The following is a 15,800-nucleotide window of genomic DNA, read 5'->3' as shown; positions in this document are numbered from 1 at the left end:
TCAAAGAGAAACAGATTCTCGTAAACGTGTCTCCTCGGGTTTAATGAGAGTTTCTCAGGAGACGAATGGAAATGCAAACCATCAAAAGATGTCATTGTACCGTAAGATTAGGTCATATATTTGTGTGCCTCGAGTTTTGTGGTGATCATTGTGTTTGGATGTTGTGATGAATTGCATGTTTCATGGGTTTTATTTGTGAATGTGCAGTTAGGAATGTGCTGCCTTTTCTGTATATTGGTGTTATACATTATACAAGACAGGTTTTGCATTAAAGTGCATGTTAATATTGATTAACATGGTTATGTGTGGTTTGTTTTATACATCTAAACATTTGTTCTGGAGATAAAAGAAGAGAAATGTGTCATCGATATGCTTTAGTAGTAGTTAATATGACTGCTGTTGCTTGTTCAGAACTTGCTTTTTATAGATGTGGCCTTGTGTTGTTCAGTTTAAGATTTAGAGTTTAAGATTTAGAGTGATTATTTGCACTCTAAATTTATTAGAGCATTATTGGCTTGTGAGATTTCTTTAGCTTCTATTCTTTCTCAACTCATCTTTTTGAGCTCTGAATGGCCCAGTGGAGAGAGAAGTGTCGACTGTGTTCCCTGCAGGGAGGAAGTCCAGGGGCTGGCATGAAGGCGGCATTCATAAAATATAGCATAGAATGAAAATATTTAAAAGGGGTGATTATTTTAATGGTTCCATCCCCTTGTTTTACAACAGCATGAATCTCTGGTTCTCATGTTAACACTTATCAAGTCACATCCCACAACACTTGTAATACTGACATTAATTTCATCTAAAATATGCAGCATGTTGATGAAAAATCTGTTTCAAAGTTTGGTATCAGCAAATTGTTGATATTTTTCAATATTGATAATAACAGGAAATAATTCTTGTGCACCAAATCAGCATATTAGAATGATTTTGGTAGGATTGTGTGACATTGAAGACTGGAGTGATTGATGCAGCTTTGAATAATATAGAAATGCCCTGGCAACCATCTACAACACCCTAGCATCATGGCGGTGACTTTTGCATATGCAAGCAACACCCAAATCTGGTTTCTTCTCAATTTCGCCTCTCACTGATGTGATTTAGTACCTTGTGCATTTTACTGAACTCACCTGGATGCTTTCATGTGTTACGAACCCCAAAGTTACTTCATGTGTGTGATTTAATTGCTTGTGTAATCTTTTCCCTGCACCTGCAGCCGAGTGGGAAAGGGCCTCGCCTTCCTGAAGTTTATTGTGTCATCAGCCGACTGGGCTGTTTCAACCTGTTTTCCAAGGTGAGCTCAGGTTTGCTCACTCACACACACACACACACACAGGTTTGTTTTTGTGAATTGTGGGGACTCTCCATAGGCATAATGGTTTTTATACTGTACAAACTGTATGTGCTATTGCCCTACACCTAACCCAACCCCTTACAGGAAACTTTCTGCATTTTTACTTTCTCAAAAAAACTCACGCTGTATGATTTATAAGCGTTTTGAAAAATGGGGTAATGTCCTCATAAGTCACCTTCTCCTTGATAGCTATGTTATACCCATGCCATTATACAAATTTGTGTCCTCATATGTCACAAACACACACACACACACACACACACACACACACACCGTCTCTCTGGCTCTCAGACATGGGCACAGCTTGAGCAAGGCTTGTGTTGGCATTGAAGAACATCCAGCTTACATCTGTCTTTCTTCCTGGCCTATTAAATTAAATGAAACTATTCTTTCACTTCCACCTTTCACTCATGGGAAAGTGAGGAAGAAGTATAAAACCATGCTCGGTCCAACCTTGGTTATCATAATATACCATGGAAATCTAATCTGCATGTTTTCGTCAGTCTTAAAAAAAAACTCATGTAGCCGATGAAAACCATGACTTACTAGTGACAGGTTAGAATTCCAGAGACTTCCACACTCATCTAAGAAAGGGAAAAAAAAGAAACAGACCGCATGAAATCAATCGCTGTTTTGCAGTGCATAAAGTCAGTAGCAGCGCCACAATCTACTCTACATGTGAATGCCTGTTCTGAACTGTGTTTTTCTCCATCTACTAATTCAGCATTCATTTATTACAGATCCTTGATGAAGTGGAGAGGAGGAGAGGGATTTCGGCTGCTCTGGTGTATCCTTTCATGAGGAGTGTGATGGAATCTCCTTTCCCAGCACCAGGCAAAACCATAAAAGTCAAAACCTTCCTGCCTGGAGCAGGAAATGAGGTTAGATCCTTTCTTCATATAAATCAGACTGCTGTGTTATCTGCTGTAGATTAAAAATAAGTTTATTCATCACTCATTGAAACAAATGTAATATAGTCTATATATATATATATATATGAGCTCTGAATCCTTAAAGGAATAGTTCACCCAAAAATGTAAATTTTGTTATTATTTACTCACTTTCATGTCATTCCAAACCTGTATATGTTTCTTTCTTATGTTGAACACAAAAGAAGATATTTTGAAGAATTTTGAAGAACCAAACAGTTGTTGGTCCCCATTGACTTCTGTAGTTTGATTACCAGCATTCTTTAAAATATCTTCTTTTATGTTCAACATAAGAAAGAAACTCACACGGGTTTGGAAGGACATGAGGGTGAGTAAATGATGACAACATTTTCATTTTTGGGTGAACTATCCCTTTAAAGACTACATAATATTAAAATGGAACCTATTCAGGGCTCAAAAGTGAGGATGTTTTTTCTGCTTGCCTGGTCAGGCGATTAGATTACATTTTCCTCAACATAACTCAACACAAAATTAGTCATTTACATTTTCTATTTCCATTTTCTACACTTTTGCTGGAGAATGATGGCATATATATGACCAAACATACTTCCTTAATAAATGTCTCTGGTCCTGTTTTGCATGATTCGTCGATGTGTTATTCTAAGTAAAATTTAACTTTCTCTGCCTCTGAAAATACTTTTTTTGGGGGGAAAATATTGGCCAGTAGTAATATTTTCAATTTCCATCTTAACAACATTGATATTGCTCCTTGGAGTAATGCACAGTGTTTTATTTTCCTCAGGTTATTGAGTTACGAAGGCCCATGGACTCCAGACTAGAGCATGTGGACTTTGAAAGTCTGTTCAACTGCCTGAGTGTCCGACAGGTGGTACGTGTTTTTGCCTCTCTGTTGCTGGAACGAAGAGTCATCTTTGTGGCTGACAAGCTGAGGTGAGACACCTTTGTGTGTTAGCTCAAGTGTCTGAGTTATCATGCGTCTGCAGCCTTTGAGCCAATGAATATGAACCGTCAAATGTAGGCAGCATATCATCTCATGTAACACACTCTTCATTCCCATGAGAAAGTTCTTGCTTTTTCAGACCAAACATGGTCAAGCAGTCCTCCCAAACGGAGCTGGGTTTCTAAGTCAAGCTGACCACTGTGACAACAGCAGTCTGAGTGTGGCCTAACAGCAGATGTTCTCAATAACCCCTTTCTTCACTGATGTGCAATGTCACTTCCAGTTTTCCATCTACTCATTCAGAGCCTGTAAAATAACATCTGCTACAAATGAAAGATTTTTTATCTTTTTGGGTTGTGCTTTTTCTCCTCCTGTTGGTTGTTGTAGTCTTTGTTTTTCAGATCTATTCCTTTCCCAGATTCTCAAGTCAGAAACTCATCATCACAGTATAAGAGGACAAAGTTTAGGAAAACATCATTCCGTATTTGTCAGTGACCGTAGGGATTCTGAATGGAATACCAATCATAGTATTGGTCCGAATGTTCCAGCCAATGTATCTTGGCTTATCTGGGCAGAAAATAGCTGTTTTCGGGCCCAGTTCAGTTTTGTCTGTCAGTGTCCAACCAGTGCATCTGTTAAATAGCAGCTTTCTACTGTGGTTTTGGTTAAAGGGTGACCCAACGGCTGCTCCATGCAGGCCACTGCTAAATTCATTTTGACCCCACCCTCTAACACTGGGCTGAACTCCCAGGAGTCCCCGCTGATCTAAATGCAGAAGTGGGTCAGGGCAGAGACAGGGCTTTGGTTCTGTTACGGACGTTATGCTCCCCAGAGGTTTCGACACCCCCCCTCCGAGCCTTCGTGCTTGGTCGCAGAAGCTTGTGGCCGGGCATAGGGGGTCATTAGGGAGTAGGTTATTTGTGAAAGCTTAATCTCCACAAATCATCATTGAGTAAGTGTTTGGACAAACAGCAGTTTAAAAAAAAAGTTTAAACAAACAGCAGCGGGGTATGTGGGGTGGGCAGATACTGTGAAGGAAGGAATGCACTTCCTGTGTGAGTGACTGCGTGTGTTTCTCTCCTCTAATCAGTGGCCATATTGTAACAGGGTGACAGATGTTACTTAATGTTACAAATTTACATGATGCACTTTAAAAGTTCGATTTCAGTCGGACTAAAAAATATTTTTTCTTTTTTCACGCGAACACATTAGTCTGACTGAAATCATACCAGTTTGGTTTTTGATAACTAAAGTCAAACTAAAAATTAGGGATGCACTGATCATAAAAATGCATGGTCAATTTCGATTGGCGTTTTTTTTAACAAGCAAATTGGCTGATACCGATTGCTATGTTTTTTGCTCTATTATATGGGTTTAAAGCAAAAACAGGATGGTCTTGAACTCTGAAAATGATGCTACATAAAACACTAAGCAACAGATGGGCTGAATGAAAATGTAAATTCACTCTCTTTCAGTAGATGGCGCTTATAAAACCGCAGCAATATAGCACTTACAAACATTAATAAGCATTAGGTTGAGGTAAAATAAAAACAAAATGCCATCTTTTCTGACGATTCATAGATACATAGATTCATGTAACCCCCCCCAGTCACTATTTAGAATTTTTGAATGAATGTTTCAAAATATATAATTGAAAATGAATGTATTATTATGAGTACAATTCATATTTATATTATTGTTATAATTATTATTACAATCTAACATCAATAAAATGCTAAAAATATATAAAATCAAGAAATATTTTTTTCTTATTTATACCACTCAAATATTGTTTCTGTTTGTTCAACAGTTTCTGTTTATAAAAAAAAAATAGCAGAAATACTGGGGGAAATATCTTGCCTTAAATAGTGGGCCTTCGAGTCAAAAAGGTTGAGAACCACTGCATTAATCAGATAACAGTTGGTCTCTCTCAGTTGGTGCTTGCTCGATTGTTAACTCATGTGAACGTACTAAGTGTTATTGACCTAGCTTGTGTTGAAACCTTTCCTTTGCCATCTGCTTCTTCGCACATGGTACAACAATGCTTTAGTTCACAAACTTGAGAATATTTGACTCAGAATAGCAAACCATGTTTTTTTTTTTTGAACCATAGAACAAAAGTAGTAGTTCTATGTTGTCGCTCAAAGTACGCTTTTCAAAACCCACTCGTTGTGAATGGCTTTGAATCACACCCATTATCATAATAGATAGAGCTCTGGTTACAACATAATATGCTGTTAAGCCAAGTATTGACATTTCATGGGCTTGGCTCTGTTCAAAACAGGATAGGTGGATTGATGGGATTTGGTCCAGGCCTAGCTGTGTTGCCCAGCAACCTTAGGTGGATTATGGGCAGCGCTAGACTAAGGTAGAAAAGTCTCCTTTCTCCCACATCAAGGACATTGATGTGGCTCTCTTGGGAAAGGCCACTGCAATCCAATTCCAAAAAATGTCTGCCAACTGTGTGATGTATGCTTCTGTAGCCTATAACGTATATCTGCTGCTCAGGATCTGGCAGAAAGAAAACTCACTCCATGTTAGGCAATGCTTTCCTTGGGATTTCATGCGTATTTGTTTTAACCCTTTCCACACTTTCTGAAGCTTAGGTCATCCTATTTCTTGTGGCACTGAAAGTAATTGTTCTCGAATCACAAACTTTTCCATTAACTATGTGATTGTCTAGGGAGCTCTTCTTTCCAAACTATACACTGATATTCAATCAGGCTGCCGAGCGAGTTCCTTCCTGTGGGGGGTCGAGCAGCTTTGATTGTTAATGAAGTAAATATATGACCCAATATTATGTTAAAGTATACACAATAATACATTCATTTTTATTGAAACTGCTGCTACTAAAATTTCTGTATAATGATATGCATTTTGTGTAGTTATAAAATAAATATCAGGAAGGAGTTAAACTCTCCCAATGCGTTGCCTGGTTTTGTCATTTCTAAACTGCTTCCTTTTCTTGGTTACATTGTGTGTGTATATTTTTGTGTAGCTATAGACGTCTTCCTGTAGTAAGTGACTGTTGTTGAATCAGAGCACAGAGAGGCAGGTGGTAAAATGTTTTGTGTCTCAGACGAGATGAAAAGAAAAGAAAAGGAGACGGAAAGCCTTTAGGCAAATGTAATATAGTATTGCCAAGTTGGCCAGAGACTTTTGTGTGGCTAGTTTCTATAGTAAACAAGCCAAAAAAAAAAGAGCTCGACTCAACTGAGGTTTTTTTTTTCTTCTTTTTTCTCTTTCTGTTCTTTTATTATCACAGGAATATGTTTTAGTATATTGCATAGTGGTGGGAACATAGACTTTACATCAGCTTTTGCATAAACTTTGTGTTATTGCTCTTACATCCACATACTGCATGTCACCACTGGTTAAACATGCAGAAGCTCTCATTAAATATATAACATTACTCTCTAAGCTCTTTCCAAAAGCCAGCCAGCCATCCAACATTCCCATTATTTTTTTAAATATGCAGTATTGTTGAGAATCTGTCCAATTCAGTTTGGCTGGTTAAATGAAAGCATATGTATTTTTTCTCTGATTAAGATCTTGAATTTTCACCCTTAAGCTGCTTCTGTTGCAAATTATTCTATTTAAGGCTAGCTCAAGTAACAAACACCGAATTCCATCAGCTGTTGGGTTCTGCTGGATAAGTGTCTTATTTTAATAAAATGTTTACATTTACATTTGCAGTATTGTTGAGAATCTGTCCAATTCAGTTTGGCTGGTTAAATGAAAGCATATGTATTTTTTCTCTGATTAAGATCTTGAATTTTCACCCTTAAGCTGCTTCTGTTGCAAATTATTCTATTTAAGGCTAGCTCAAGTAACAAACACCAAATTCCATCAGCTGTTGGGTTCTGCTGGATAAGTGTCTTATTTTAATAAAATTTTTACATTTACATTTAGTCATTTAGCAGACGCTTTTATCCAAAGCGACTTACAAATGAGGACAATAGAAGCAATCAAAACCAACAAAAGAGCAATAGTCTGTAAGTGCTGTGACAAGTTTCAGTTAGCCTAACGCAGTACACGTAGCAAGGTTTTTTTTTTTTTAAATAATAAAACAAGTCAAAAAAATAAAAAAGAATAGAGAATGCTAGTGTTAGAGGGTCATTTGTTTTTTCTAATAAATAAAAAAAACAAGTAGAAAAAGGATAGAGAATGTTAGTTTTAGATGTTTTTATATTTTAAATGAATTGAATTTCAGTTTTCATTTTAAATTTACATTTACATTAATTCTGTTGTGCTTTTGTCATTAATTCCATCAGCTGTTGGGTTCTGCTGGATAAGTGTCTTATTTTAATAAAATTTTTACATTTACATTTAGTCATTTAGCAGACGCTTTTATCCAAAGCGACTTACAAATGAGGACAATAGAAGCAATCAAAACCAACAAAAGAGCAATAGTCTGTAAGTGCTGTGACAAGTTTCAGTTAGCCTAACGCAGTACACGTAGCAAGGTTTTTTTTTTTTAAATAACAATAAAACAAGTCAAAAAAATAAAAAAGAATAGAGAATGCTAGTGTTAGAGGGTCATTTGTTTTTTCTAATAAATAAAAAAAAACAAGTAGAAAAAGGATAGAGAATGTTAGTTTTAGATGTTTTTATATTTTAAATGAATTGAATTTCAGTTTTCATTTTAAATTTACATTTACATTAATTCTGTTGTGCTTTTGTCATTTTTATAACATTTCTGTTTAGATGTAATTTATTTTTAGTTCAGTTATTTTAGTACTTTAGCATTATCAACTTTAGTTTTTCATCTGATATTTATTTTTTATTAGTGCTGTCAAATGATTAATCGCATTCAAAATAAAAGTTTTCGTTTACATAATATATGTGTGTCTGTGCTGTGTATATTTATTATGTATATATAAAAACACACACATAGTATATATTTTGAAAATATTTACACGTATTTACATGCATTTATATTCATATAATTTATATTATATATAAATATATTTATTATATAAACATAACATTTTTCTTAAAAATATACCTGTATGTGTGTGTATTTATATATACATAACAAATATACAAAGTACACACATATATATATGTAAACAAAAACTTTCATTTTGGATGCGATTAATCATGACTAATTTGTTTGACAGCACTTATTTTTATTTTATTTTTTAATCGTTTTAGATTTAGTTAACAGTAACTAGTGGAAGAAGTGTACATCTTTTTATATAGATTTTTTTTTTTTTTATCTTTGAGGAAGGTTCATGCTTGCTGATTAGTTTAAGTTCTCAAATGAACTTATAATAGGCCTTATGATAAAATACACAATATAATAGCTGTTATATCGTTTTGTTCTGGTCAGATAAAGGATGCTGTTGAGCATGTTTGATATGACTGTGTGTTTTTGCGCATACCAGCTCTGTATGACAGCCCAGACAGGAGTCAATTACAGTAGCTAGCAGCAGTTTTCAACTCAACCCTCTATCTGTGTTGGAGGATTCGGGCAGCATAGAGCAGTGTTTGGACTGGTCTAAAGTTCCGTCTTCATCTTTTCCCATGGCCTCAGTTATGCTGACATTCCAGGTATCAGCTATCAGAATCTGCCTGTCTTGCCTGTGGCTAGGTTTTTAAAATCTGCCTCTCTGTTCCCAGTGTGAACATGCCAAAATGCAGGATGCAGAATCTCACACACACAGACCTTCAGACACCACCGTCCTAGAGTGTTTTGAGCACAGACCGTGAAATTTCATATTTTGATTTTGATTAAAAATGCTAACTACTAATTGCTTGTGCTAATTTGTGGATATGCAATTTTTTTCAGACCTGGAGCTTATATATTTTCATCAAAATAATTGAAATTAGTATTTTTTTAATGTATAATAAAAAAAGTTTCTGCCACAGGATAAAACAATAAAAACAGTAATTGCAACTTTTTATTTCACAATTTGGACTTTGTTTCTTGTAATTCTGAGGAAAACAGTTAGAATTGTGAATTAAGAATTCTGAAGAAAACGTAAGAATTGTGAGCCTTCTGAGATTACATCTCACAGTTTTTAATCTCACAATTCTGACTTGATCTCTCTGAATTCTGAGTTTCCATCTCACTAGCTTTTTTCCCCCTCAGAATTCTTATCCTTCACATCCCGCACTTCCACCATAGAGTAAAATATAAAAAACATAATTGCGACTTTTTATCTCACAATTTTAAATCCCCACCCCTCGCAATTCTGAGTTTATGTATCAAAGTTCAGACCTTTTTCTCTCATTTGTGAGAAAAAAGCCAGAATTGCAATATTTGAACTCAGAATTGCAAGATATGAACAGAACCGTGATATATAAAGTAAACTTAGAACTTGTAGTTGCACTCTAAAAAATGCTGGGTTAAATATTAAAAAGGGACAAACCCAGCTATTGGGTTGTTTTGACCCAGCGGTTGGGTTGTTTTGAAACCAACCGCTGGGTCAATACAACCCAATAGCTGGGTTTGTCCCTTTTTAACCCAGCGCTGGGTTATATTTAACCCAGCATTTTTTAGCGTGTGCGAGAAAGCCAGAATTCTCGCAGATAGTTTACATCTTGCAATTCTGATGTGTTTTTTGCTCTGAATTGCAAAACAAGTCTGAATTTTGAGATGTAAACTCATAATTGATAGAAAAAAGTCTTATGAGACAAAAAGTTGCAGTTACTTTTTTTATTTTTTCATTCTGCGGCGAAAAACGGGCATTTGTTTTGCGCCTAACAACACAGATGAGCAGTATTGGAGCTGCAATTCTGTTTAGTTTACTGTCAGCATACCAAATTTGATCTCTGGGTTCAGTCCTGATCCTTTCTAATTCATGACTGGAGTCAGTGTGTTTCCGATGGTTTATTTTCTCGTCCTCTCTATATGTGGGCCCATGTGGTGGATGGGACAGAAAGAGATGTGAACGAGAGAAAGGAGGGTCAGCCACTATCAACAAGCCGGGGACCGTGAGAAGGCCACTGTGCTATTTGTGACTTTGCACTTAGCCTTCGTTGTAACATCTCGCGGCTGCTTTAACGTCACAGAGTAATTTAAGGCTCTGAGGAGCGTGATCTGCTAATGTGTTGTGTGAATGAGAACGAGTGTGTGTGTTAACAGTGTGGTAGCCCATCACGATATCATCTTTACCACATCACCCTGAAGATACGAAGACTTACATGCAGCCCGTTCCACATACAATGGGTAATGTGGCTGATGAACCATTTGAGTACAAGCCGCACAGAAAACCAGACTGACTTAATGATTGTCTTGTGGGGACATTTGACTCTTTTTGTTGGAACATTACTAGTGATTTACTGGTAAAGTTTTGACAGCTGCAATGTAATGAAAATGAGTATTTTCTCCCCTCTGTTTGTTTCTGCATAAAACAGTAGATTTCTGTTTTAGGTGCATTTCTGTATGTTTTTTGTTTGTTTATAAATGGAGGTATAAGTCTAATTATTTTCTGTGGTAATGTTGGGCACTTTAGCATGTTTAGCTTCTCCCCTTTGCTACATAGTGAAAGGTGTGTGGTGTTTGAGTGCATAAAGATGTAGTGAGACATCATGTCATTTCCTTCACCCTAAAAAGGGCAAAATCATGTATACTACAGTTCAAAGGTTTGGGGTTTGGTAACTTTTGTATGTTTTTGAAATATTTTGTATGATCATCAAGGCTGCATTTTTGAACTCATTAATACAGTGAAAACAGTAATATTGTGAATATTGTAAAATTGTTCTATTTTAATAGATTTAAAAATTAAATTTATTCCTGTGATGGCAAAGCTTAATTTTGACTGAGCAGCCATTACTGCAGTCTTCATTGTCACATGATCCTTCAGAAATCATTCTGATATGCTGATTTGGTGCTTCAGAAACATTTATCATCAATGTTGTTTAATATTTTTGTGGAAATCGTGTTTTTTTTTAATGAATAAAACTTTTATACCAACTGCATTTATTTTAAATGTATTTATAAATTCAATGCATCCGTGGTGAATAGAAGTATTAATTTCTAAAAAAATCTTATTAACATTAAACTTTTGAACAGTAGTGTAGTGGAATATTCATGTTAAGTAGACCATTTGATATGACACAAACCTTCTAAAATGTATACATTAGATGGCAGAATATGTAGTATATAATATAAATGCACAGGATATAACACACCATTTGTGAAAATGATCATATCAGTGATTTTTATGATGTGTTTTACCACTCCAAGCTATCATTATCTCCAGAGGGTTTTATGTAACTGGTATCTTGAATGCCACTGTCACAATGCAAATAATATTAGAGGAGATCATTTGAATAGCACCGCCACTGGCTATTTTCTTGTGTTGCTCTCATAATCTCAGATTCCATTGTCCCCTTGCTAAAGCCAAAATAAACTGGAAAATCTGGGCTCAATATACTTTTTCCAGAACAGGATTTGCTAAAAATGCATGTGAGATTTTTTCCAGCTGCGTTCATGCGGTGGTGGCTTTGCTCTACCCGTTCTCCTGGCAGCACACCTTCATCCCTGTGCTGCCCACCTCCATGGTGGACATCGTCTGCTGTCCCACGCCCTTCCTAGTCGGGATTCTGTCCAGCTCACTGCCAAAGCTCAAGGAGCTGCCAGTGGAGGAGGTACTTGATATCTCTTGTCACTAACTCCCAGCTATGCTGTTGTCACCCATCTTGTTTGTTGTAATAGGATACTTTGTCAAGTGTGTACAACATGTGCTTGGCTTTGTACCCACCTAAATTAAACTGGTTTGACTGATAAACAGTCATTAGATCCAGGGAGAGAACTCGTGTATAAAAACCTAAATTCATAACCACAAAGACTTACTTTTTATTTCAAAGTTTCAAGCATTTTTCCTAGCTCTTGGAGGCTATTATTCTGCAAGATGTGACTTTGAATTCCTGTGAATATAGTCACATTGGCAGCTCTCCTTAACAGTTGCTCTTACTCTAATAATCTGCCTGAACATTGAACCCTTATGTAGTAGAATAAGGGGCTAAAGTCATTTTCCCAGATTCAAAAAACTGTTGGAATGAGTGAGAAACATACTAAGTATAATAACATGCCCAGAACGTGGGCCAGTTTTTGTGTATGGGCCTTGAATGAGGCATCAGCTTCATAAGCCTAGCTCAGCATTCCTGGCCAGGCTGTTGCCTTTCTCCCTTCTAAACTTTCCCAACCGGGAGAGTGTTGTTGTTCCCAGCTGCCCATAGGACACTGCCAGCTTGGCCACAGGGCGGAAGTTTGGTCCCTACTGAGTGTTTGGCATTTAGTGCGTTTGGCAGAAGTCGTCTTTAGTACTTTTTAGACATAAGTGCACTTGTAATGGCCATAAGGGGTGACCCTTTGCAGTGAAGACATCTGGAAGCACAACAAATCGTGCTGCTTGTCGTTGTTAACACTGCGTTTTTAAATGGATGTCAGGCTCCATCTGTTGTGGATCAACTTGTGGAAATGCTGTGACGTACGAACCTCCCAAAACAACTGAGTATAGTGTGATTAAACAGAATGATGCTACTTAATGTTTGAGATCTGTTTCTCTTTACGTTTCAGGCTTTAATGGTCGATCTTGGAACGGACCGCTTCATCAGACAGGTTCGTCTGCCCACAAAGTTTGACAAACTCTCCCATGGCTCTAGCGCAGCTAATTGCGTGTCGTCGTCATTAAGATCTGAGAGCAACCGTAATACAAACAAGCTGGCTGTGTCATGTTATGAATCACTGAACGTTGTTACAATGTTAATCTTCATACTCTTCCTGTATACAGATGGATGACGAGGCCTCTCTATTACCACGCAAACTGCAAGCTGCTCTGGAGCAGTCTCTCGAGCAGAGGAACGACATCATCAGTCAAGACTCCGACAGCGAATCAGATGAAGGTGAAAAGCCCGACGTCTTGGCCTTGCTCATCTGTTTACAATGGACTTACTTTGCATCATGAAACATGCTCTGACTGTAAAGCACGACATCTGGCTTCACTGCATTTCATTTCCTATTCAAAGCCTTTGTTGTTTATCCACCATCACCAAATCTAATCATATTTCATATTTTTTGTTGATGCTTGATAAAATATAAATGGCTGGTTTAGTTGCTCTAGCATATTTTCTAATAAACGTTTCTGATATTTCCCAGAGTGCACCACCTCTTTGAACAGTGTGGTATCAGAGGCCTTCATCCGCTTTTTCCTGGAGACTGTTGGCCACTATTCGCTGTTTCTTACCCAGGGCGAAAGAGGGGAGCGCATCTTCCAGCGCGAAGCCTTCCGCAAGTCAGTGGCTTCTAAGAGCATCCGGCGATTCTTGGGGGTCTTCATGGAATCTCAGATGTTTGCTGGATTCATCCAGGATAGGGAGATGAGGAAATGCAGGGCCAAAGGTAAACCATGCTTGGTCAATTAAAGAAAATGGCTTCCCATAAAACATGGTGTCTGTCCTATTAGCCTCAGGCTCATATAAGTGTAATTTGAAACCCACACCCAGCATAATGATACACTACTTGTGTGGGTCTTTCTGAGATGGGGTGGAGGCAACTTTTATGTTGAAAGTCAGATCTTTACTGCCACATTCTGGTGACCAAAAACAATGCTTTTGACAGAAGCATAACGTTTTTTTTTTTTTTTTTCGTAATGGGCATTATTAATAGTAATCTATGATCTATTGATATGAAGTCATTTAATTTATTTTTATTGTTTATTTAATTTATTCTTTTCTTAAACAGGTCTGTTTGAGCAGAGGGTGGAACAGTATCTGGAGGAGTTACCAGACACAGAACAGAGTGGAGTCAACAAATTTCTGAAGGGTTTAGGTGAGTATAGTACAGCAGTTATGCGACACATGCACTACCCGTCAAACTTTTGGAATTATTAAAAAAATGTGATTGCTTTTGAAGTCTCTTATGCTCACCAATGCTGGATTTATTTGATCAAAAATATTGTAAAAACAGTCATATTGTGAAATATAGTTGCAATTTAAAAGTACTGGTTTCTGTTTTTATATATTTTATTGTGTAATTTATTCCTGTATTGGTAAAGTTGAATTTTTAGCATCTATTTCAGTGATTTTAGCATCACTCAAGTCTTCAGCGACACATGATCTTTCAGAAACCATTCTAAGATGATGATTTGGTGCTCAAGAAACATTTCCAACACAATACATTGCAAACTGATATACTACCATTCAAACGTCTGGGGTAAATAAGATTTAATTTAATAAAAAATAAATTAATTAATACTTTTATTCAGCAAGGGCACACAAAATTGATCAAAAAATGACAGTAAAGACATTTATAATTTTTACAAAATATTTTTATTTCTCATATATGTTGTTCTTTTGAACTTTCTATTCCATCTTTCTATTTCTACTTTCATGTGACACTGAAGACTGAAGTGATGGTTGCTGCAAATTCAATTTTGGCATCACAGGAATAATTGACATTTTAAAGTATATTAAAATATTAGAAGCAATTATTTGAAAATTGTAATAATATTTCACGATATTGCTGTTTTTACTGGGCTTTCGATCAAATAAACGCAGCCTTGGTGAGTGTAAGGGACTTATTACAGAAACATTGAAAAATCTTAAATGTTCCAAACTTTTGTCCGGTAGTCGACATATGTAAGTACAAAGCTTGTTTATAAAAAGGCATATCAGACACTGCATATCAACTTGATACATCAAAATGTCATACTTTTTCAGGAAATAAAATGAAGTTCCTTCATAAAAAGAACTAGAAACACTTTATTGTGAAACCAAAAACTGTGGACATTTTCTACAAATGCTACATCTGAAGACCTAACACGGCCAAGTCACGTATGTTAAGATGTGCCTGTTGTGTTGACTCTGACGTTCATATTTTTGTACATATTTATGAAAGCTGTGCTGTTAATCTCACATGTAGCTCTGTTGTTACCTTTCCTGGTACTTTGTATATGAAACTAGAGAAATAATAGTATGGTACTGAGAGTATGAATGGTTATATTGCAGTATAGCCTCCACCCTTAGAATTAACTGTGTTGAGCTGGATGAGATGTATGAATGGAAGCTTGACAGGTGGATGTACAGTGGGTGTGTAGTATTTAACGCTAGAATTTCTCCATGAACTGTATTTTGTGCATTTATTAACACATGAAGAGTATAATTACCTTATTTACAATGTTTAATAAAAAAAAAATCAATAAAGTTTTTCTGTTAATTTCTCATTCTGCTTTAATGAACTACTTTGTCCCAAAATGTTTAGGACCATAGAAGCAGACCCTAGCTTGCTGTGACTATCTGTTCAGTGAAGATATTCCTATCCTTTTAGTCTGGCCTTTCCGTGTTTAAAATAGCAGTAATGAATAATACACTGGGAATGTTTTGAAACTTGACAAACTTGCTATATTATAGAAACAAATATACAACTCCTGAATTGGTCATATGTGTATTTCAATCCATAGCCAGTGTCTGGAGAACACAGATAATGGAAATGGAGTTTGCAGTCATCCAAAAATTCCAAAAAGTATATTTTTATTTGTTGACCTGAACTCAAATGTTTGAGTTGAGAGCAAGATTCAACAAGCCTTCGGCAGACTTTGTTCATTGCATAAAATGCAATATTCTTTTCTATGCATAACATTTTAAA

General features: G+C 36.4%; 1 protein-coding gene across 4 annotated transcripts in view; it reads left to right on the top strand.

The window, feature by feature from the left end:
- The window catches only part of LOC107674427 (suppression of tumorigenicity 5 protein-like), a 53,796-nt gene extending 38,418 nt beyond the window's left edge, over window positions 1-15,378 (top strand). For 2 of the 4 annotated variants that reach the window (XR_001632504.1, XR_001632503.1), the window contains exons 12-16: window positions 1,214-1,291; window positions 2,092-2,232; window positions 3,044-3,192; window positions 11,627-11,803; window positions 12,735-12,776. Coding sequence is in view for 2 of the 4 variants with exons in the window: in XM_016468396.1 (XP_016323882.1) it covers window positions 1,214-1,291; window positions 2,092-2,232; window positions 3,044-3,192; window position 3,422; window positions 11,627-11,803; window positions 12,735-12,776; window positions 12,949-13,060; window positions 13,314-13,556; window positions 13,899-13,985; window positions 14,876-14,910 (1,065 nt within the window). In the remaining 2 variants the exon portion in view is untranslated. Of the gene's footprint in view, window positions 1-1,213; window positions 1,292-2,091; window positions 2,233-3,043; window positions 3,193-3,341; window positions 4,069-11,626; window positions 11,804-12,734; window positions 12,777-12,948; window positions 13,061-13,313; window positions 13,557-13,898; window positions 13,986-14,875 lie in introns of those variants that run through there. The other 2 variants (XM_016468396.1, XM_016468395.1) reach the window with 2 other exon arrangements.
- The last annotated feature ends 422 nt before the right edge of the window (window positions 15,379-15,800 follow it).

Source organism: Sinocyclocheilus anshuiensis, unplaced genomic scaffold (genome assembly GCF_001515605.1).
Source record: "Sinocyclocheilus anshuiensis isolate Anshui unplaced genomic scaffold, SAMN03320099.WGS_v1.1 scaffold1037, whole genome shotgun sequence".
NCBI classification, from domain to species: domain Eukaryota; kingdom Metazoa; phylum Chordata; class Actinopteri; order Cypriniformes; family Cyprinidae; genus Sinocyclocheilus; species Sinocyclocheilus anshuiensis.
This window is presented reverse-complemented; position numbering and strand designations above follow the sequence as displayed.